Genomic DNA, 22,589 nt, shown 5'->3' on the forward strand with positions numbered 1-22,589 from the left:
CACTCCACTTTTGACACCCCTGCTACAAAGTGTCCTTCCACAAGTTAGAATGCTCCATCTGGGTTGTTCTCTAGAGCGTAAAGTTCCTGGACAGGCACTTTTTCTTTTCTTTTCTTACTAAGTTTTGCAATATGAATAACAATGCTTAATAGAATGAAACATACTTCAGAATTCAGGGAATTGCATTCCTATTCATCTTAAGTTCGGGGGGGAAATATGTTTTTAATTAAACGGCCATCCCTTGTTTGTAGCTGCAAGGTACTTGTGCATGATATAAAACTCAATTTTAATAATATGCACACAAACTAACATTTCTCCGCCTCCCTCTTCCTCCTTTCTTAGGTTAAACAAACAGCACTATAAAAAACACCCGGTAAGGACAGGGTGTAGATTGGTTTGTTCTGATAAGAAACGTTAAGAGCCAGGTGCGCCCCCTGGTGTTAGAAGCAGAGTCTCTGTAAAAACAGTCTTCTGTGGAGATTTGCTACAGCCTCTAAACAATTTGCCTTTGCCATACCTATCACACCCAATAGGGAATATTTATTTCTTAAATACACACACACAAACACACACGAGTTGAAGCATGCTGGGAATGCAAATGACACCTAGCATTTCGCACGATTCGTGGCGAATGCAATTATAATTAAGATTATGATAAAATATTAAGTCAAGATCATAAAGTGTTGATTGGTCCTGATTAGCTGTATTATCTGTAATTAGAAATCACACCATCCTTCAACAGTTAGTGGCATGTTTTGCTTATGATGCTGCAGCATGAAAAGGGGAAGGCATGAGTCAGCTTTTGTGATGGGCTTTCGTTATGGGTTTAATTGAGGCAAGGGACAGCTGTAAATAAAGGCAGAGCAGGGTGACATGGCGATTACACTGTAAGATTGGGAAATTTGCATATAGGTTTTGCTTGAATTAATTTGTGAGTCTGGTAAACAAAGTATTTTTGCCCTAGGCTTGTTTGCACGTTACATTACACTGAGTACAGGTATGAACTCTCTTTACTCTTGCCTTTATTTATTTATTTATTTATTCATTCATTCATTCATTCATATGTATTTCTTGAATTTATATCTCCGCAAAAGCACAGTTTAAAAATGTAAGCAAAGCAAAAGCATTCTAAAACAGTCTATAAACATTTTTAAAAGATTTTTATTAAAGTATGAGAATTTTTACATACATTATATTTTCTCCTTCCAATTTTTAATTTCCCATACCATTTTTCCTTTCCCTTCCCACCCCCTCCCCCACCCATAATCCATTGGAAGGGTTCAAACAGTTGTCCTCGGCCACGGGCACAATGTCTTTAATTTCCACTGAATGTCTTCTGATCCATTGAAGACAGGGGTTCCATCTGGTCCTTATAATAGTAGACTTGGCCCTCCATGTTATTTCCTGTGACGTTACTGCCACGATGTCGGACTGAATAAATTCAAACAAATAATTACTCCAGACCTCTACTGTTCGTTTTTCCTCTATCTTTCCAATCTGGTATACCAATTGTCATGAGATTGAAGTCTATGGGTAACATCACTTTAAAAACTTCATTAATAAACCTTAAGGATTTTATTCCAAAACCCCTTACCTTTGGGAATTCCCAGTACATATGGGAGAACCATCCCTTGGCTTGTTCACAATGCCAGCAGTTAGGGTTCAATCCTGGTATCATATTAGCTAGCTGGGCCGAAGTTCTATACCAGGGGTCCCCAGACTTACCGGGCTTCGGGCCGGTGCCCGCCGCACCGACCGCGCAGCGGGCCGGAGGGTAGGGGAGTGCGCGCGCAGCGGGCCAGAGGGCGGGGGAGTGCGCGCCCGTGTGCATGCGCACACGCACACGGTCAGGAAAAATCGCCGAAAATCGCTTGTGCGCATGCGTATGGGCCTCCCCCGACCCGGACGTGCACCGGAAATGACCTCTTCTGGGTCGGGAGAGGCCCATACGCATGCGCACAAAGGATTTTCGGCGATTTTTTTCCGATTTTGAAGATCGCCGCCGCGCCGTGCGCCGTAAGAGCAGGCGGCGGCAGCGGGCGGCTGGGGTCGTCGCGGGCCAGATTGGGAGGCCAATTGGGCTGCATCCGGCCCGGGGGCCGTAGTCTGGGGACCCCTGTTCTATACCATTTTAGAAAAAAAATTAGTTCGAGCTCCCTAAATTTGCTTACTTTAATCTCGTCTATTCCTTTCATTATCCTTTCGACCTTTGATTCACTAATTTGTTCTTCCTTAATCCACATCTTTTGAATAAGTTGGATTGTCAGTTCTTCATTTGTAATCATCCTCTTATAGATTTTACCTATCATTCCTTGTTTAGTTTTTTCCATTTGTTTATATAATTCCTCTATTGGCTGTTCTAATCTCATATTTCCTATCTCTTGGGCTTTAAGAATTTTTTTTATATAACCCTCCAATTTTTAACCAGTATTGGTCACCTATGTTCTCTGTTACTTCCTGCAATGACATTAAGGACTCTCCTCTATACATATCTTGGACTATGTGATATTCCTTAGTATTAAGAATTTTCCACCATTTGGGATCATCTATTGCCTCATATATGCTTTCTAAACATTTTTAAAACAACTAAAATTTAAAATATATAAAAGCAGTTAATATTCATCCATCCAATGATATTGGGGCTGCCTCTGAAAGTGAAGGCATTTTGTTTTGTGAGACTGATCTATTTTGCTGAATTTATGTTCTGTCTGCAGTAATTTTGCTTGGGTTTTTTTTTTCTCTTTTTTGGTAAATGTTTCATCTGTTCTATTGCCGTAACACCCTGGAATGTTGTAGTGGCGTGCAAGTAAGAAATCTTATGAACAAACAAGTGTTTGTATGAAAGAGCAGGGCACCTGTTCAACTATTGTGTACCTTCATGGGACATGAAATTCTGCGCCTTCTCTCCTCACCCTAGAATTCAGGCAAAGAGAGGGCTATTACAACAACTCATCCTTGTTCAGCACATGTCCCTGATTTTGTTAGGAGGACAAGAAAACTGTGCCAGGATGCAGAGTGGGTGCCATGGTAAAACACCAAATCGTTGAATAACCAAGAGGATGAGGAACATTCACTTGCACTTTTTAAGAATATTGGAGGAATCCTGATGGATCAGATCAAAGGCCTATGTACTCCTATAACTTACTTCCTAAAGTAACCAATAAAATGCCTCTGGGAAGCCCACAAACCCAGGGCATGGAAGCAGTAGCCTTTCCCTGTAGTTGACTCGCCACCACCCCCAGCAACTGGTATTCTGTGGCATGCTGCCTTTCAGCCTGGAGATCCCATAATGGTTAACAGCTGCTTATAGAACTCTCCTCCATAAGTTTATCTAATTGTCTTTCTAAAGCTATCTGAGCTGGTGATCACTGTAAGGATAAATTTGATTATACATTTAAGAACCCAACCGATACCTTGTTTAGGATGTCAGGCCCAAATAAATGTGCTGCCTTGCCCCCAAGAAAGAGGGGGCCCAGGGCATCAGTGTGCCATGCATGCATGCCCTGGGGCATGCTGACGTTGCACATGAATGTCCTGTGGAGTGCTGACGACATGTGTGCACACCCAGTGCTGCAACCACTGCCACCACAGAAGTTGGGGGTGGCCCTCTGATTTAGAATTGGGGGGGGGGGCTTGGCTCCCCATACTTGGCGCCCCTGGGCCTAAAATGAAGGTACGGCTAGAAGCCAGAGTGAGAAAGTAGTTAAATGAAAGGCTTTGTTATACACAGTTCTTTAATAAAACTATTGCTTCTTCAACTGCTGCTTATTATTAAACAGAGAACATTACAACCATTGTTGCAGCTGATGAGAGTCAGTTCCACGGGAATTCAGAAAGCTGTCTCATGTCAAGTTCAGTTGGGTAAGGGGAGAAATTAATACAACTTGCCTCTTGAAAGTGAACCTGCCTCATTTGCCCTCTCCAAATCAATATGCAACTGCTATTCAAAATTCATGCACAAAAATTCACATACTAAAATGCATATATGTTTTGGGAAAGTATGCACAACAAATGGGTATATTAGTGAAAACAACATTTAAAAATTTGCATTATATTGCTGATCCCCCCACACACACACACACACAAATGCACATAGGAGGCAAACTTCCAGTCACAATGTGTATTTAGGAGAAATGCACACAAAAATAAGTAGAAATGTTATTGGATACTTTTTCCTTTTAAAAAAAATTCCATAAAATTCCATAGAAATAGCATGAACTGAACTTAATATTGAAAAAATTGGAAGCCAAGAAAAATGGACTTTGGCAGGTGGGTAGCTCAGTTGGTTAGAGCATAGTGCTGTTAACACCAAGGTTGCAGGTTTGAGCCCCAGCTGCATATGCCTGCATTGCAGGGGGGTTGACTAGATCAGGGGTGGTCAACCTGGTCCCTACCGCCCACTAGTGGGCGTTTCAGGATTCTAGGTGGGCGGTAGGGGGTTCCACGGCACAAGCTGAATCCTCCTTCCATCAAGCACTGGTGGGCGGTAAGGAAATTTTACCATCAAGATGCATTAGTGGGTGGTTGGTATAAAAAGCAAAATTAAAAAATTCCTTCAGTAGCACCTTAAAGACCAACTAAGTTTTTATTTTGGTACTAGCTGACCTGGCCATGCGTTGCTGTGGTTCTTTTCTGTGATCCCCACCCCACCCTGTCCCGATCCATGATGTATCCTGCTCCTCCTCCCTCCACCCCGGCTCATCCCTGTGTTTCAGTAGGATACCCTTTCCTCTGTTGTCCCTGGGGAGTGTTGGCCCCTCCCCCATGTATCTCCATACCTTGGCCCCCACCCTTGGAGAAGGAACTGTTAGGTTCTGGGTTTTATTTCCCAGCATGCACTTCTGTCTGAGCCCTCTGTTGTCCCTGGGGAGTGTTGGCCCCTACCCCCGGTATCTTCCTACATTGGCCCCCAGCCTTGGAGAAGGAGCTGTCAGTTTATGGGTTCCATTTCCCAGTATTTACTTTTGTCTGAGCCCTCTGTTGTCCCTTCCCCCCGTATCTCCATACATTGGCCCCTGTGCACGCATCGTGAGCATTTCTATATATTTAGATTAAGGATCGGGGGTGATGATGTGCCCTGGGAGAAAGAGAACTACTTAAGAAATCCCGAGGGGGGTGTCAAATAGCGAAGCCCCATAGCCCTGTAGCAACAGACAGGCCCAGACAGATGGAGGGGGGTCATATGGGCCACTTGGTGCAGGCCTCCAAATCTAAAGGGGGTCTCGGTCTGCATATTCACAATCAGTAAAATGAAAAAAGTAACAAAAGGGTTAAAAACAGGGCCACATTATCTTATCTACCTGGACCGGGCCTCTGTCTGGCCCTGCAAGGGCCTGGCAACAGAAGGTGCGTTCTGAAGTACCCAAGTTGTTCAGTTGCATAAAAAAACCCAGGAAGTGGCATGGGGAAGGTAGGGAATTGTAAATGGGGTGGGGGGGGTGCACTGCAAATATCTGAGGACTTAAACTGGGGAGAGAAAGTGAATGGTTGGGTTTTTTTATTTAAAAAAAGGCACAGAGGCTTACAATCAGTTGTTTCTCCTAAAATAAGACATACCCATAAAATAAGTCATATTTATTTTTGTCTTGTGGATTTTTGGGGGGTAGTGGTGCTAAATGGTAAAGTAAAACCCCTTGCCGTGCAGGGTCCTACATAAATCGAAGGCCGTGCTGCGGTCTGTGGCAACCCCCCCCCCAGGCTGCCTTGGTGTATTTCAGTTACTTGGTTGATAATGATGTCATTCGGTTTCTGGGTGTGGCTTAGATTTCTCAGGAAGGGAGGGGGTGTACTGTGGGAGGAATTCCACTTGGTGGAAAAGCAGGTCTGTACCTGGGCAGGTGTGTGATTTGAGGGATTTTTGCCCCCAACAACGCTCTAGGAGTGGCCTGGATCGTTGTGTCAAAATTTCAGGACGATCGGTCAAGCGGTTACGGAGAAAAGTGTCAAACGGAATTTCACAATTTTTACATTTTTATATATATAGATGAGCTTTCGTGTGCATGCACACTTCTTCAGATACACTGGAAACAGAAGTGTCAGGCCCTTATATATATACAGAGGGTGGTGGGGTGGGTGGGAATGGGTGATGGGCTGGTGGGAGTGGTAAACCTGTGGGTGGCTGTTAACGGCTGCTGGTGACTGCAATTAGTCCTGGGGGGGGGGAGGAAGGGCTGAGGTGCTAAAGAAAGCTTAATCATGCATAATGAGATAAGAATCCGATGTCTCTATTCATCCCAGGTGGCTCCATGGTTTTAAGCTTGGTAATGAGTTCCAATTCAGCAACTTCTCTTTCCAGTCTTTCCTGAAATTTCTCTGTAATAAAACAGCTGCTTTGAGATCTTGTATAGTATGTCCTGGGAGATTGAAGTGTTCTCCTAATGGTTTCTCTGTCTTATGGTTCCTGATGTCAGATTTATGTCCATTTATCCTTTGGTGTAGGGTTTGGCCTGTTTGTCCAATATAGAGAGCTGAAGGGCACTTTTGGCATTTGATGGCATACACAATGTTAGAAGATGAGCAATTGAATAGTCCTGAGATGGTATGTTGGATGTTGTTGGGGCCAGTAATGATGTTGTCCGGGTGTATGTGGCAGCAAAGTTGGCATCTGGGTTTATTGCAGGCTCTGGTACCAGTGTCCATGTTAAGTCTGGTGGTTGTATTATTGTGGGTGAGGAGTTGTTTAAGATTGGGTGGCTGTCTGTAGGCAATGAAAGGTCTTCCTCCCAGAGCTTGAGAAAACTAAAATATCCACCTGATGAAGTTAAACAACAGATCAACAGAGCCAGACTGATACCTAGAGAGAACCTGCTGCAAGACAGACCCCAAAAAGAAAATAACAGAACACCACTAGTCATCACATACAGCTCCCAAGTTAAAACAGTACAACGCATCATCAGAGATCTACAGCCTCTCCTGGACAATGACAGCTCCCTTTCTCAAGCTCTGGGAGGAAGACCTTTCATTGCCTACAGACAGCCACCCAATCTTAAACAACTCCTCACTTCTGTTTCCAGTGTATCTGAAGAAGTGTGCATGCACACGAAAGCTCATACCAAAATAAAAACTTAGTTGGTCTTTAAGGTGCTACTGAAGGAATTTTTTTATTTTGCTTCGACTCAGACCAACATGGCTACCTACCTGTAGGTATAAAAAGGTTGACTACCCCTGGGCTAGATGATCCTCAGGGTACAGTTCTATGATTGTGTGACTCTATGAATTGTCCATGCATAGGTTATATGCAGTGGTACCTTGGGTTACAGATGCTTCAGTTTACAGACGTTTCAGGTTACAGACTCCGTGAACGTGATCCTGGCTTTTGATTTTCAGTATGAAGCCCTGCATTGATTTATTTTGATGCAGATTCTTTAATTGACAGGTGTGCAAGCTGAGTTGCAAGAAAGGAGGTACAGTAAGGTTAAGGTGTGAGTGGAAACTAAATGGCTCTGTTTGAAACCCATAGGAGCCAACCAGACTGCAATTTAACAATCTCTCTTGCAGTGTATTAGGACTTGGACTTTGTGTGTGGCCCATTGTTCAGTTTATAATGGATGCGCTGTTGGCTTGCAGAGTTACTGAACTACTCCTTTTCTTTGAGGGGGGGAAAAGTGCTTTGAGGTATACTCTATGAATGAACGTTGTACTGAGAAACCCTAATCTATTCCATATTGCACAATGAAAAGCAACTCCACTGAGCCCTGACCAGTTGTAGTACTTCCCCCTCTTTTGCTCTGAGTACATGGCGAATCTGAAGGGACTCTGCAAGGTGTGTCTGGAACCCTTTTCTTTCATTGAGGCCCTTCTTCGTGTGCTCCCACCATGAGAGTCCAGGAGGGCAGCAACACAATAATGGGCTCTCTGTTTTTTGAATGCTTTCCCTAGGGAGGCTTGCCTGGGCCCTTCACTAGGCGCCAGGTGAAAATGTTTCTGTTTAACCAGGCCTTTGGCTGATTAAACATTCTGTAGCCTATTAAATGTGTTTCTGGGAGGTGCTGTTATTGGTTTGGGGGGGGGGTTATTAGTGTGTATTTGTGTTCTCATTTTGTACTTTTATGTTGTGAATTGCCCTGAGATCTTCAGCTGAAGGCTGGTGTGCAAATTCCATAAATAAATAAATATAAATGAATAACCCACCCACCCACAAAAAAGTAAAGAAAGAGATTAACAAGTGGGACGTCCAACAAAATATTGCAGCATGGAGGAGTCCTGCTGTTCAGGGTTCCAGCCAATCAGCTTTGAACACTCCATTCTGTTTTCACTTTCCAGTAGTTTCCTGTTTTTACCACTACCAGCCTCAACAGTCAGCCAGTATCCTCAGTTGTGTTTGACTACATAAGCAGTAGAACTCAGAGAACTGGGATTTCAAGGAGGATGCACCTGGCAACCACAATGTTGGACAGATTTTGGTGCACCTGGCACAGACAAGACCAGTAGGAGGTCCAACAATTCATAAGTGATTCTGCATGTAGTGAGGGAAGTGAGGGGTAGGGGGGCTCGGCCAGAGCCATCTTAAGCATATCTGGCGCCCTGGCGGCGTGGTGCGAATATCCCTCCGGCATCCCCCCGCCCCGTTTCCTAGCGCCCGCCACGCGGCGCCCCCTTGGCGGCCCGGCACCCTGCACCACCCAGCCTTGCCATAGGGCCAGCCCTGGGTTCGGCAGCCTGCAAAGCTGCCCCATCTACGACAAGAAAAACTCTGATCCTAAGCCTCTGGTACCTTGTGGGATGTCTTTGGGAGAAGAAAAGGCTAAGGAGAAAATGCTGCACAAATAGAGAGTGGGGTCCCTAAGATGGTTGTATACCTCCTTCCAGTAACTCCTGGTGCCAAATGTATTGCTCTGCTTTCTTTTGGACCACATCAGCAAGGCTGAGAGGGGAGTCTTATCATCTGGGCAGCCAAGGACCTCCATACACACTGCCCAGGCTAGCACACCAGGGAAGTCACTTCACTGCTGATGAAACTTCACCCCCAGATGCACACTCCATTGTCTCTTGAAACAGACAGAGGCCAACACACAACACACATCTGTTTCCCACCAGCTTTTGCCTCTGATCTAGGTCATGAGGAATATGGCCCTCATTTTCCAGGGGCCCCCGCTGCACCTCTGCTTGAAAGGAAGATTACAAACTTCCCTTGTTGAAATGGCTGCAAGCGGTGTAGGTTTGTCGCCACTTTAAAAACTCTAAATATTTTTCGTGATTTAAAAAAGTCTATTTAAACAGCGTGGGGGTTTTTAAATCTCAAATGGGCATTTTCAAGAGAAAGAACTTCTAAAAGAAAAAGGAATCTTGAGCTATTTTTTCTTCTTCCATGTTTTCTCACTTTAATTAATTTAAAATGAATGAAAAGTGCTTCATGCTCTAAGATCCTGAAACTGTCGGCATCAGCTGACTCCAGCACTCTCAGACTGAGCTGTGGGTAATTCTTGTCTTTGATGTCTTTTGAAGTGTTTGTGGCTTAGGCTGAGGCAGTTTTACATGGCAAAGCCAATGGCTTTTAAATATATGAGGTCAAATCCTCAGGATTAGGGAGAGCTACTGTTGCAAGAAATGTGCTCCCAGTCAGAGACCTCAAAGAAGGCCCTGTAGCTTCTGAGGCCTTGTAGGTGGTGGGATCATGGGATCAGTTCCCACCCCCTCAACACACACACACACACACACACACACACACACCCCTCAAGGAGGAGAATTAGTTAGAATGTACCTAAATGCACATACTTGGATTTTGCTGGTCTTTTTGAAACTCTCTTTTTGCTTCTCTTAAGAATTCCAAATGCACTTTGTGAAAATTATCCTAGTTTGTTAATTTGCTATGTATTACTTTGTCATGTTACCTTATTTTTGCAAACTTCCCTGCCACTATTTCTGGTGAAGGGCAATGCAGAAATCTCAAAAGAAAATGTAGGAAATTTCACTTGGTGGCATTGTACCTTTCTGAGGTTGGACTGAAGGCAGGCTACAGCCGCACCACACAGGCTCTCGTTATTTAACAAAGTAGTAGTTCGAAAGCACAAAGTAGTTCGAAAGTGCAAGTAGATAAATAGGTACCGCTCCGGCGGGAAGGTAAACGGTGTTTCCGGGCAGAGGGCCTTCTCGGTAGTGGTGCCCGCCCTGTGGAACGCCCTCCCATCAGATGTCAGAGAAAAACAGCCAGAAGCGGCTTACTCATGCTGGCCACGTGATCTGGAAGCTGTACGCCGGCTCCCTCAGCCAGAAAAGTGCAATGAGCGCCGCAACCCCAGAGTCATTCGTGACTGGACTTAATTGTCAGGGGTCCCTTTACCTTTACCTTTAGCTCAGTGAAAACTCAGACAATTTATGGGGCACTACTTCCACAGAGGAAGTATATTTATTCAAAGGCCATTGTTGGCTCCGAGAAGAGATAGCAGAAGCAGGGTTATTACTGGCTAACACATGTTTTCCCAAACTTGGGCCTCCAGCTGGACTACAACTCCCATCATCCCTAGCTAGCAGGACCAGTGGTCAGGGATGGTGGGAACTGTAATCCAAAAACAGCTGGAGACCCAAGTCCGAAGAAAAGATGTGGATGTTAAATAAATCAATACATTCAATGTTACATTGTAGGGTGGAATTACTTGTTTTAATAGCATTTGCCATGGTTTAGAGCAGGCATCTCCAAACTTCGGCCCTCCAGGTGTTTTGGACTACAATTCCCATCTTCCCCAACCACTGGTCCTGTTAGCTAGGGATCATGAGAGTTGTAGGCCAAAACATCTGGAGGGCCACAGTTTGGGGGTGCCTGGTTTAGAGAAAGGTCATAGCTGAGTGGTTCAACTCTGATGGCTATCATTTCTAATATGTCATCATAGCTCAATGGGTGGAATTCAACTGAATTTTATTCACTGAGGTTATTATACCTAGCTTACTCATGTGCATTAATTTCAATGGGTCTATGCTGAGTAAAATGCGGTTAAATCCTGATGTTTCCTACTTCCTTGCTCTGAGTATAAGTGATGCAAATGAATCAAAAAATGCATCAGATTTTTTTATCTGCATTATTAATTCTGATTGCTTTTATACCCCCACCCCACCCCCCAAAAATGTCAGAAAGCTTTAGCAAAGGCTTTTGTAGGTAGAGTATAAGATAGGAACATGCTTGTCGGCTGTGGGGAAGAAAAGTCATCATTTTATTATTTACCTTGCCATCCAATTTACTAGCAGGATGTCTAAGCACAATTGGTTTCTATAATACTTTTTTCCAAGTCAGCATATTTAGATTTGTTGCCATAAGCCTTCCTGTACACCAAGCCATCTTTCTCTTGCAAAAGCACCAACACAATCCTTGTAAATGAGATGAACATCAGAGCAGAAGATTGTTGTGAGTCTCTGGGCCATTTATTTACACGGCCCCTTTCCATGAGAGATCATTTTAATCAGGCCACATAACAGAGGGAAAGTGTTCTCTATTGTGGGTGGGTGGGGCTTAAGCAAACTAAGCCTCAGTGTAAAAAGCTGTAATCAGATGTGAAATTTACTGGCAGCCAAATTAGCATCTAATTGCCGCTTTCCCATTTGATCTACAAACCCAGTTAAGTCCAAGGGCTTTGATTGTATCTGATTTTATTCCGATGAAGTCAATAGAACATCCTTGGCTTATATCCATTCACTCTGGCTTAACTGCATTGCTCCTGAATGACTATATTTTCCCCGGCTTTGGGCCATGTTGCAAAAACTGTTCCATCTGCATTTGGAAATAGAGACATTTGTATGACCTCCAAAAATGACTGATAAAAATTGGGACACTTAACAGCATGCAAGAACACATGTTTCACATCCATATCATCTGAACTGCCATCTCTCTAGCCCTTTCTCTCTCTCTTGTATGTGTGCACAAACAAATGCCAAATATTGTTAATAGAGAAGGGCCAAAATGATTCAGGTGAAATGACTTGAACTTCAAAATGGTGCCAAAATGAGGAGAAAGGTTTTAAAGAAAATAACACCACATCCCTCCACCCCTGAGAAGGGACCAATGTCTTCCAGTGGTTAGGACACCTTTTCTAGCCCAGGGGCCACATTTCAAACCTTCCGAGGGCCACATTCGAATGGTGGGTGGGCAAAGAGGCAAAAAGTGGGTGGAGAAACTCATGAGACTCTTTACTTTTGCACTGTAGGCTGCATTCCAGCTACACAGAAATCTCAATTCTCTAGCCAGATAGAAACACTCAAGGAAGTTGCAGGGCAGGGCTAGTTGGAGGTGTGGCCTGGGGAGTTGGGGCATGGCCTAGTGCAGTGGTTCGCAAATGCTCCCATCCACCCACTCTCAAAACTACCTGAAAATGGTTGCTGGCATTGGTGAACTGCTTAATTATTTCTCTGCCTATTGTAGTGATTATAATGCACTGTAAACAATAGATGCTGTGCAGTTTTTAATTGCATTTTTCCTGCTTTTTTATTTCTTATTTGTTGTGCTTCATTGTATCACAATTTGAATTCCACAGAATTCAGCATTAGAAATAAAAGAATGAATAAAATATCACACACACACACACACACACACACACACACACACGAAAGATTTGATATGATGAATGTGCTGCAAATCCACAGGCAAGCTGCTGATCATCTGCATGAAGACTGCAGACCACAGTTTGGATAGAGAGTTGGGGGGGCTGCACCTCCCCCCGCCTGAGCTTCCCACCCCTTATTTAAAGCTTTTCAAGTTGCCTTTACCCAAATGTCCTAATTTGAAAGCTCTTGAGTCTTTCTTTCTTTTTACCTTGGTTCCTGCCTGTGATCAAGTAGATGGAATTTTTATTTTTTTTATTTTTTACACTCAGGGCTCATTAGCATTTCTTGCAGACTGTTGAGTGGATAGCAAATAAAGCAGGAAGTGTCCCAGCTGTTGGCAAGAAAAAAATGGAATTATTCATTGCTTACTAATGTCAAATGCTAATGGGAGAAAAGTATCCTTGAAGAGAACCTTGACTAAAATTCATTAGAGGGAGATCAAATCACTGTTTTAATTATGCATTTTTGAAAAGGTGTATTTATTAGAACCAATTCCGACCTGCCATGCACCAGCTTCTGATACTGGCGAGGTGCCACTGACTTTGACAAAGTTGACTCCAGCACACAGAAAATGAACTCTGAATCCAGTGGTACCGTAATCCATCTTGCCACTTTCCTGTTCCTTCATGCCTCACTATTCATCCATAATAGGAATCTGCTTTTCCAGCTAGGTCACTTAGGGAGCAATCCTATGGGCCCTGAAAGAGTGTCCAAGAGACTATAAAGTTGGGATGTATGAAGGCATAGTTTTCCACTCTGCCCTGTCTGTATTCATTGCATGCCGCACTGTTTCTCTTCCACTGCAGTTCATCCTCTGCCAAAAACTACATTACAGTATTTGGATCACTGTCCACTGTCCTTTGGAATTCATACTTCTCTGAATTTTGCATTGCAGTTCTCCAGCCAAGTAGTGTGAACAAGAATGCACATACTGGCCCCAAGTGCATAAAGATTCATATGTTAATGAAAACAATATTTTAAAAATGCATTATATTTTGGAAAAATTGCATGCAAAAATGTGTGTATTAAGATAAATTTGCACTGAAATGCTTATGAATTTTATGTAAATGTGTCAGTATCTACATATATAGATATATGATGTGGAAATGTGGAAAACTGAATTTAAAACTGTATAAATGAGAAACTGAGAAAAAACCAAAGGGGCTGGGTTGGCCCCCTTTCTCTTAAGTTTCATTTGAGCTGCTGAGACATTTTTGATTCTGCTGAGACTTTAACGTGATCTAAAGTTTTGCCCACCTGTATTTATGCTGAACTGGTTGGTTTTCCTTTTTTATTAATTGGTTTTAGTAACTTGAAGTTGGTTTGTTTTTAATTGTGGTTTATATATATATCATTTTATTCATAAGCAACTTTACATTTGCTTCATGAAGCGAGGCATGCATTAAAAAAAACCAAAACCCTTTGTCTGAAATTTGCCCACATTTAACAATCTTCCTCTACATTGTGTAAAGCCACAAAGAAATTATGAGCATCTTCTAATGTGTGCAATGGATCCATTTTCACAGCTTACTGATATGCCGAGCAAGGGGGACTATTTTAAATGCAGTTCCAAATAAGTTCTTAAACATATCCTGAGAGCCTCCAAAGGAAAAACCTTTCCCCTAAGGCATGAATGGGTGGTTAAATTAAAAATATTTCACAAATGACTTGATGACATGAAACCTTTTTTAAAAAAGAAGAAGAAGAAGAAGAGATGGAGAAAGTTAATAAATATTTCATTTTCTAATATAAAATTCACTTCCATATTCACAACTTCAGGAATCTTCTGCTTTGCAGGTATCAATAAGTCTGATGGATTTCACATTCCATTCTTATGCTCCTGCCCAGGCAACTCTTACAAGATCATCATTTGTACACGCTCGGGTTGTTTTATGGGATCGATGAAAGGCAAATGACTGTAAATCTTCCTCTGCTCCTGGATTCTCATCTTTTATTCTGTGTGACCCATAAGTGTCCGTCCTGACATCAGATGGATTATTAAAATGACAAAAATTATCCAAAAAGAGAATTTATAAAGCAAAATTATCACTCGGGGATCTGAGAGGGAGCCAGCGTAATCCTAAAGGTCATAATGGTAAAATGCTTCACATTAAGAAATAAAAATACCTATCTGCTGGCTGGAAAGGAGAGAGAGATGTGACTTTCCTTTTGCTTCAGGGAAGCGTGAAATAAAAGCATAGCCAGTGGTCAGAGCTGACAGCAGGTGTAGCCAAAAAGTATCCCCATAGGATTCTCAACTCTGTTTTAGTTCTTTTTTTAAAAAAAAAAAACCTTCATATTGGAGAGCTTCAGAGTTTTGAGCTCTCAGAGCCTGCCTTACCTGTTGCTACTTTCCCCATAATGTATCAGTTGCAGTTTAAGACTGGAAGGATAGTACAGTAGTTTAGAAACGTGAAGAAACCGGGGGGGGGGGTGCCCTTGGGAATCCCAGGTAATATTTGAATGCCACTACATCAGTCACTTTCCTGTTTTCACAGGGGCCAAACAGAGGCCCGTGGGAAGCCTGGAAGCAGGACCTTAGTTCAAGAGCACTCTTCCCACCTGCAGTTTACAACAACTGGCACTCAGAGGCACATTGCCTCTGACAAAAGAGGCAGAAGATAGCCATCAGGGTTAATACCAGTAGTTATTGGTAGCTGTAAAAGGTAAAGGGGCCCCTGACCATCAGGTCCAGTTGTGTCCGACTCTGAGGTTGCGGCGCTCATCTCACTCCATAGGCCGAGGGAGCCAGCGTTTGTCCACAGACAGCTTCTGGGTCATGTGGCCAGCATGACAAAGCTGCTTCTGGCGAACCAGAGCAGCGCATGGAAATGCCGTTTACCTTCCCGTCAGAGCGGTCCCTATTTATCTACTTGCACTTTGATGTACTTTCGAACTGCTAGGTGGGCAGGAGCTGGGACCGAGCAACGGGAACTCACCCCATTGCAGGGATTCGAACCACCGACCTTCTGATCAGCAAGCCCTAGACTCTGTGGTTTAACCCACAGCGCCTTACTCTCCATTAATTTGTATAATTCTCTTCTAAAGCCATCCAAGCTGGTAGCCACCACTGCCTCTAAAGTAAGGTTGCCATATTTTGAAGAGCAAAAAAGAAGACACATTTGCCAAATTCTACTATGGATCACTATGGCGACTCTAACCCATGAAAAAGAGGACATGTCCTGGGAAAAGAGGACGTATGGAAGCCCTACAAAAGGCTTGGTTTTCATGTTGATGTCAAGCGAGCCTCACCAGCTATGGGGACATACAACAAAATTCCTGCAGTTTACCTCAGTGACTGGGGTGGGATATAAGGGTTCAGGTGGTCCCTAGGGTACCCTGCACCTAAGTTGTCCTGGACTTTGTAGGTTAATACAAGGAGCTTCAACCTGGCTCAGTGTTCCTACCTGAAACCCCAGAGAGCTGCTGCAAGCCAGTGTAGACAGTTCTGAGCTGGGTGAGTTAAATACCTGGTATAAGGCAGCTTCTCATTGAACTGAGCAGGGGCAGTCATTTAAAGCTGCAGTACAAACCAGATTGCATACAGTGTTAGGATTAGCAGGCTTTGAGAAAACTGAAGGTTCTGTGCAACAGAATACAAAGGTAATACACAAACAGTACATTTAATCGTATGGTGGCAGCTAAGCCTTCTGAAGTCAGTGGGTCCACTCAAGTTTGGGATTCAATGTCTTCATCAAGGTTTTCAAAGAATCAAAGAATTATTTTGCCCAAAATATAAATGCAAACAAAATACATGTTCTAAAACCAACATAGTTCCCCTGTTTCATCTTCTCAGCATAACGTTACGTTAAAATATTTAAAAGACATGTTAACACTCACCCTTTTATGTCAGTTGCAGTATTTTTTTCCCTTTTAAAAACATATATATTTAATTAGAATTTACAAATAGAGCTAATAAAATACATGATGTCAGCCAGATTTGATTGCATTCAACAAGAAATAAGGTCAATTGGGACTTAACGCTAAATATTTATAACTGTGGTTAATATAAATATTGAAGAGACAGCCAGCATTTCACCAGGCTCATATAAGTGCAAACTGCATCCCATTGAGGACAATTGCACACACACACACACACATGCTTCATCATTGCTTAAATTTAGGGACAAAGATTATAAACCTTGATTTGCAACAATTTAGCCACTAGGGGGCATCTCTCAGAGGGCAGCTTTACCAAGGGCTCCCAAAATCTGGAGATCCATGTCACTCAATATTTCTCCTCTGTTTTGATGTTAAAGATTTGAACAGTTTAAGCCTCTGTGCATACAGGCATGCACATAAATTTATTGTGTATCACATGTTATTTTATGACAGTGATGGGGAGTGGTGTGCTCCTATTAGTCCACTGTGGTAACATGTTCTCCAGACCAGGTAAGCATCTGAAGAGGCTGGTGACTATTCCAGCTTGTAGAGGGATCTTGATAAATGTGCTGTTCCCTATTTATTTCAGTGGAAGGACTCATCCCACATGCACTCAGCAATACACGCATGGACTAAGTGGCTCGATTTACATGATTGGGGATGTTGTTCTGGGTATGGGATTTCCATGGAGGACACTGGATTGGGATGGAGGGGGAGTCCCTGGATTTGTTGTGCAAAACCAGGATCTGGCAGGTAGAGTTGGATATGCCCAGAATTTCCCTGACACAGCTGGTATTCAGCCCTCGCAAACAGTGTCCATGCGGAAATTGCTGCAATGTCTGGAAAAATCAAGTTCAACAACTTTTATGCCCAGATTTTCACTTTTTGAAATATGGCAACCCTAAGGTCTTAAAGAAAATTTGATAAATATTTCTCTCCTTCAGTTGTTTCAAAGCTAATATTTAGGTCCTATAGATGTGGAAGTGAGGGTAAACTCTCACATCTGGGCAAAGCCCAGTAAAATTCTTAGAGCATTAAATGGGGATTCTACTAGCTCTCTAGGGTACCTCTGGAATATTAGTGAATGGGGAAAGACTTTAGGGCCTTGCACAGCTTCTTCTGCAATGTGTCTCCAGTAGGGATGGTTGGTGGTGGATTTTATTCAGTCATCACGTAAAGGAAAACCTGCTTAAACTGCACTTTCCAAAAAATGAACAAACTGGAGCACAGCAATACTCTGACACCTGCCCTTATCTGAATTTTGCAGGGCAGATCTGCAGCCAAGTAATATGTACAGAAATGCATATACTGAGGGTAAAGCATGCATAAAAATGTATATATTAATACGGCATACAAAAATGCATTATCCTCAGGGATAACCCATTTGCAAAAATGGGTATATTACACAAAATTACATAGAGACGTGTATATTAGGAAAAAATTGTCATTATAATTATGGTTAATTTTCAGGAGTAGTTTTTAATATGGGGGGAATGCAAACTGGTATACAAATGTGGAGAACTTAACTTGAGATTGAAAAATGATAGAAATGATAATTGGCAGGTCAAGACATCACTAGGTCTACATTACAAATGCATACCAGTTACATTTCATGGCTCTCGAATGAACAAATGATCTTGGGATCAATGAGATGTGATAGAAAAAAGTGTTGCTCCCATTGGGTTCCAGCTGGTGAGGAGGCTGCACAGGGAGCCAAGCTGGGGAGGCTTAAATAAATAAATAAATAAATAACCAGAAACCCTTGGCCATGTCATATGGATACATATGGCAAGAGGCAACCCCCTTCCAAAATTTTTGGAGAGCTCTCCTCCCTCTCCTTACACCCACCCTATGCTGGCTGGAGCTAGTAGAAGCTGTGGACTGAAACAACAGGGAGGGGGACACCAGGTTGGCTGAGGTTTAGGGCGTGTTGAATTTTTCAACTTTCATATTCCCCAAATGAGGGGTGCTAAAAAGTTGTAACATGACTTGGGAATCCAAAGCATATTTTGGGTAAATTAATATGATTTCATTTTGCTTGGTAAATAACTACATAAAAATACTGGTGTGGTGTTTTGCATTTCTAATAATTTTAAACTTGCCTTATTAAAAATAATATTGTGGGGGAAATGCGTGGAAAATTGCATGAAAATCATTAAAAATGATTGCTAAGTACTTGCAGTTATATTACTTGTCCATCAGTGCTGCTACTAATACCACCATCCCAACTGTTGGGAATTGACCTACAATGACTTCTAAACAGAGAACAAGACTGGGGACATTCGTGCATATGAGCAACCTAATTGGAACTGGCAGAGAGTTGTTGCCCTCTGAACTCCCAACTCTGCAAGGCGTTATGACATATGGGGTACTGCTAAGAGAACAAAGTGGTGAGGATGTCAGAAACTACCCAGCAGCCAGTCTTGCAAAGGACATTCGCTAAAGTGGGAACAAGCAAACAGTTCTTTTGCCACCCCATTGTATATTCATGAGTCACAGTCTTAAAGAAGATTCAAGAGAGCTGGGAGCAAGCCAAAAACATATCTCTTGGTAGAGAAATGCTAGATGTCAAAGAGGCTTTCACCTCAAAACTCAACAAGTTTTTTGACATCCTCAATTGCAAGTGTCATTTTTTTCTCTGCTCTGTATTTTGCTGCCCCAGTTGCAAAAAACCAAGTACACCTTCCACTTCTAATAAAGAGAGTACAAAACATCAGAAATACACAATGTTGCTATGCAGAGCATTGGATATGGATTTGGCCAGTGTGCCACAGCTGCCATCACCACTGCCGCCTTTATGGATGCTGGCTTAATCACTGAAGAAGACCAGAGACTTGCCGTTGATCACAATAAAGTCAAGAGGGCCCAATAAAAAGTTATGAAATCTCTGGGTCAGGAATTTGATGATCTTTTTCAGAAGGCTGATATTGACTGCATCTTCTTTGACGGCTGTGAAGATACAACTAAAGTTATGCTGAAAGCAGACAATTCAGATAAGCAGCTCAGGAAAGCATTATTCTGTGTGCAGTGAGCCTGACAGAAGATACCTCTACCACTTCACTCCAGACAAAAGCTCAAAGAGGGGGAATCAAGCTAATAATATTGTAGATTTCCTAAAGAAGAAGGGCATTGCTCAGAGTCTGCAGATCACTGCAGGTGATTCTACAAAAGTCAACACTGGCTGGGAGGGTGGTACCATGAATCAGGTAGAAGTCAAGCTTGGTTGTAAGCTGGTGTCAGTGTAGGTTTCAGGAGCAAGTCAGCAATAACTCACATGGTGTCAGTGAAGTTAATTCTCTTTATTCAAAGAAACAAAACAGCTCAGGAGGTCAGGCCTAGTGAGCCCTTCCCAGTAGATCTTGCTCCAATGAGGCAGTTGCAAGGACTGAAGGCCCCCACTGTCCCACAGCTCCCTAAGTCTCTTCCTCTGCCAGGGGGATTCCCAAGCAATCTGAGACTCCAGTGTTTTGTCTGCCTTTGCCCAGCCTCTTCATACCTCTTCTGGTTCTGGAAGACAAGGGGGGAGACAGACTGGCTTCCTCACAAGCCTGATTCATCACTGCCTCTGGTTCTGGACTGCTCTCTACCAAACACTTCCTGCTCACTAAATAAATCCTGCTACCTCTTCAGCTTCCAACACCTCCTCCTACCAATCTTCTCCCTCTTCACCTTCTGACCACTCATTTTCATCCCACCACCAATCCCCTGGCTCTGAGCCTTCTTTCCTTGGGGGTTCCCCAGTTGGTGCCTCACACCACTTCTCTCGATCCAGCCAATCCATGATAGTTGATCTGGTTGGTTTATGCCCTCCACATCAACGAGTTCCCCCTGCTGCTTTGCCAACGATTCAGTGCTCAGCATGGTATGCTTTCAGCAAAATAATAATCAAGACACCCTTGAGCTCAGATGACAGTGAGGAGAGCTGGTGTCCAAAAGATTGTTGACTTGAGGGGCGCTGAGAGATCCTTCTGTATGTCCGAGGAAGACGCCTTCTATGAACCCCAGTGCTTTGTCCCTGTTTGAGCTGATCAATTAGTCTGATGGGGTATATGAACCTCCTTTGACATGTTGTCTTACTACAGTGGAAGTGAATAAGTTTATTGCTGAGCCCATGAAAGTTCCACAATGGCCCTGTGATGCTCAGTCTATAGAGAGGTGTGTGCAACAAGTCACAGAGGCAGCAGGGCTACATCAGAGGCCAAAAAGCGGCTGATGTCCAAGAACGAAGCCAAGCAAGACTTCATGAAACTTGCTGTTTAAATTTCTTATGAACTGATGTCATTACTTTCTAATATTGTTGTATGAGTACAAGGTAATGTTGTATGCTTAGCAGGATATGCTTTGTGCAGAGAAACTAACTTTTTATAGCATTTCCCACATTTTCGAAAATTAAAATTCTTTGGTTTTCCAAGAGCAATTTATGTGTTTTTAATCAAACCTGGATTTACCAAGCTAAATGTTGTCCAGTCACAAAAATAATGGCATGTTTGACCCCAAAAAATGACATGCCCTACGACGTAGCAAATGACCTATTTCCCACTAAGGAAAAGGACCACAATGGACAACCTTCTGCAAAAGTGGGCAAAGCAACAAATATAAACTTTACCTTTGCCCAGTAGACTAGTTTCTACACACACACACACACACACACACACACACACACACACACACACACACCTTTATCTTCCGTAACACAAGCAACAGGCATTATCAGAATTCATAGACACTTTGCAGCCACAAAAGCACATGAGGATGCTAAGGAGGGCTAGTGAAGGATGTGGCTTGTGGGGAGGAGCTGTGGCTGTGAAGGGTGTGTGGCCTGGAAAGAGTCCCAAGGTCCAGGCATTTGGTCCCCGGGCCTGAGGTTCCCTATCTCTGTGCTAAAGTGACCCACCACCATTGTTTTAGAGTGCTTTGCCATCAAACACTTAAATGACACAAATATTTCTACAAACGCTTTCCCCAATGCCAAGACAGCATCCAATCATTCCCCTCCTGCACATCTCCCACAAAGGCCCAGCCCTTTCTTATTCCAGCTCCTTCGGGATGCTGTAACCGACAAGGTAGAAAAGGATTCCAGAAAGAAACACTAAGGGGACTCCCGCCGCTGCAAACATGAACGACCACCCGTAATAAACGTTCACAGGAGTATCGTCGAGGCATCTTTCGCTTCTTTCTAGAAGTATGTACTTCGGGAGATCGGCAGCAAATTCCTTCCACATTGCAAACATGAATATGAGCAGGGCAAATAAAGCACCTGAGAGAGAAGAAGAGGAGGAGGAAGAAGAAGAAGAGAGAGGCTACGTTGGTTTGATTGTTTATTTGTATTTCTATGGCACTTCCTACTCGAATGAATCTCAAAGTAGCTTGCAAACAGGGCCCCTGAAGACAGGTGTTTTATGGGGGCAGGGTTGTATTTTGCAACATGTCATTGGTGCAGTAATCATGCATTAGTCGTGGACCTATGCTAGACCATCCACACACCATTCTGCACTGTTAGTTTGTTCTACAATGCTTCCCCGATGTTACCACATTATTGGTGTCTGGAGGGGCAATCTTGCTCTATAGCGCAACAAAATCAAGACAAAGAAACAAAGCAAACCGCTGGAACATCTGTGGTATGGAAAGTTACAGGATTTCAGCAGCAAGCTTTTAGAAGGGAGGATCCGTTGCAATGTTTTGACACATGTTTTATGCATGCTATGCAAAGCTATTGAAATAATTCTAGAAAGTGTGACCAAATTGCATAAAAGATTACCTTGTTTCTATTCTCTTGAGCTGCAAAAGTCACGAATTCCTAGATTTGCATGAGGTGCCATTATCACTCTCCGCATGTTGCTGAACTTGTTTCTTAGCCATTGGTTTCAGATTTCCAAGATACACTTCACAGTGATTAGGTTACATACCCTCTTGCAATGTTTGGGGAAAGATTGTTTATTTATTGGACTTCTCCAGATCAGGACACAGGGAGGGTAATATTTTTATACAATCCAAACAAGAGCAAACGTTTATAAAAACTATATATATATATATATATATATATATATATATATATATATATATATATTGTTTTGTGCTGTCTCTTTCTCGTAAGGTGAAAAGTTCAGGGTGGCCTAAAAGGGAAGGTTTGCCACATAGGAGATGCATACCAAGAAACTGAAGGTACATAGGGATGGGAA

General features: G+C 42.9%; 1 protein-coding gene across 3 annotated transcripts in view; it reads right to left on the reverse strand.

Moving 5' to 3' along the window:
• Positions 1 to 1,143: 1,143 nt before the first annotated feature.
• The window catches only part of LOC118084396 (transmembrane protein 182), a 33,492-nt gene continuing 12,046 nt past the window's right edge, over positions 1,144 to 22,589 (reverse strand). Inside the window, exon 5 of one of the 3 annotated variants that reach the window (XM_060270221.2) lies at positions 1,144 to 1,431. In XM_060270221.2, coding sequence (XP_060126204.1) covers positions 1,316 to 1,431 — 116 coding nt within the window. In that variant the 3' untranslated portion in view covers positions 1,144 to 1,315. Of the gene's footprint in view, positions 1,432 to 16,124; positions 21,668 to 22,589 lie in introns of those variants that run through there. The other 2 variants (XM_035113881.3, XM_035113880.3) reach the window with 2 other exon arrangements.

This window comes from Zootoca vivipara, chromosome Z2, assembly GCF_965207765.1.
Source record: "Zootoca vivipara chromosome Z2, rZooViv2.hap1.1, whole genome shotgun sequence".
Classification (NCBI taxonomy): domain Eukaryota; kingdom Metazoa; phylum Chordata; class Lepidosauria; order Squamata; family Lacertidae; genus Zootoca; species Zootoca vivipara.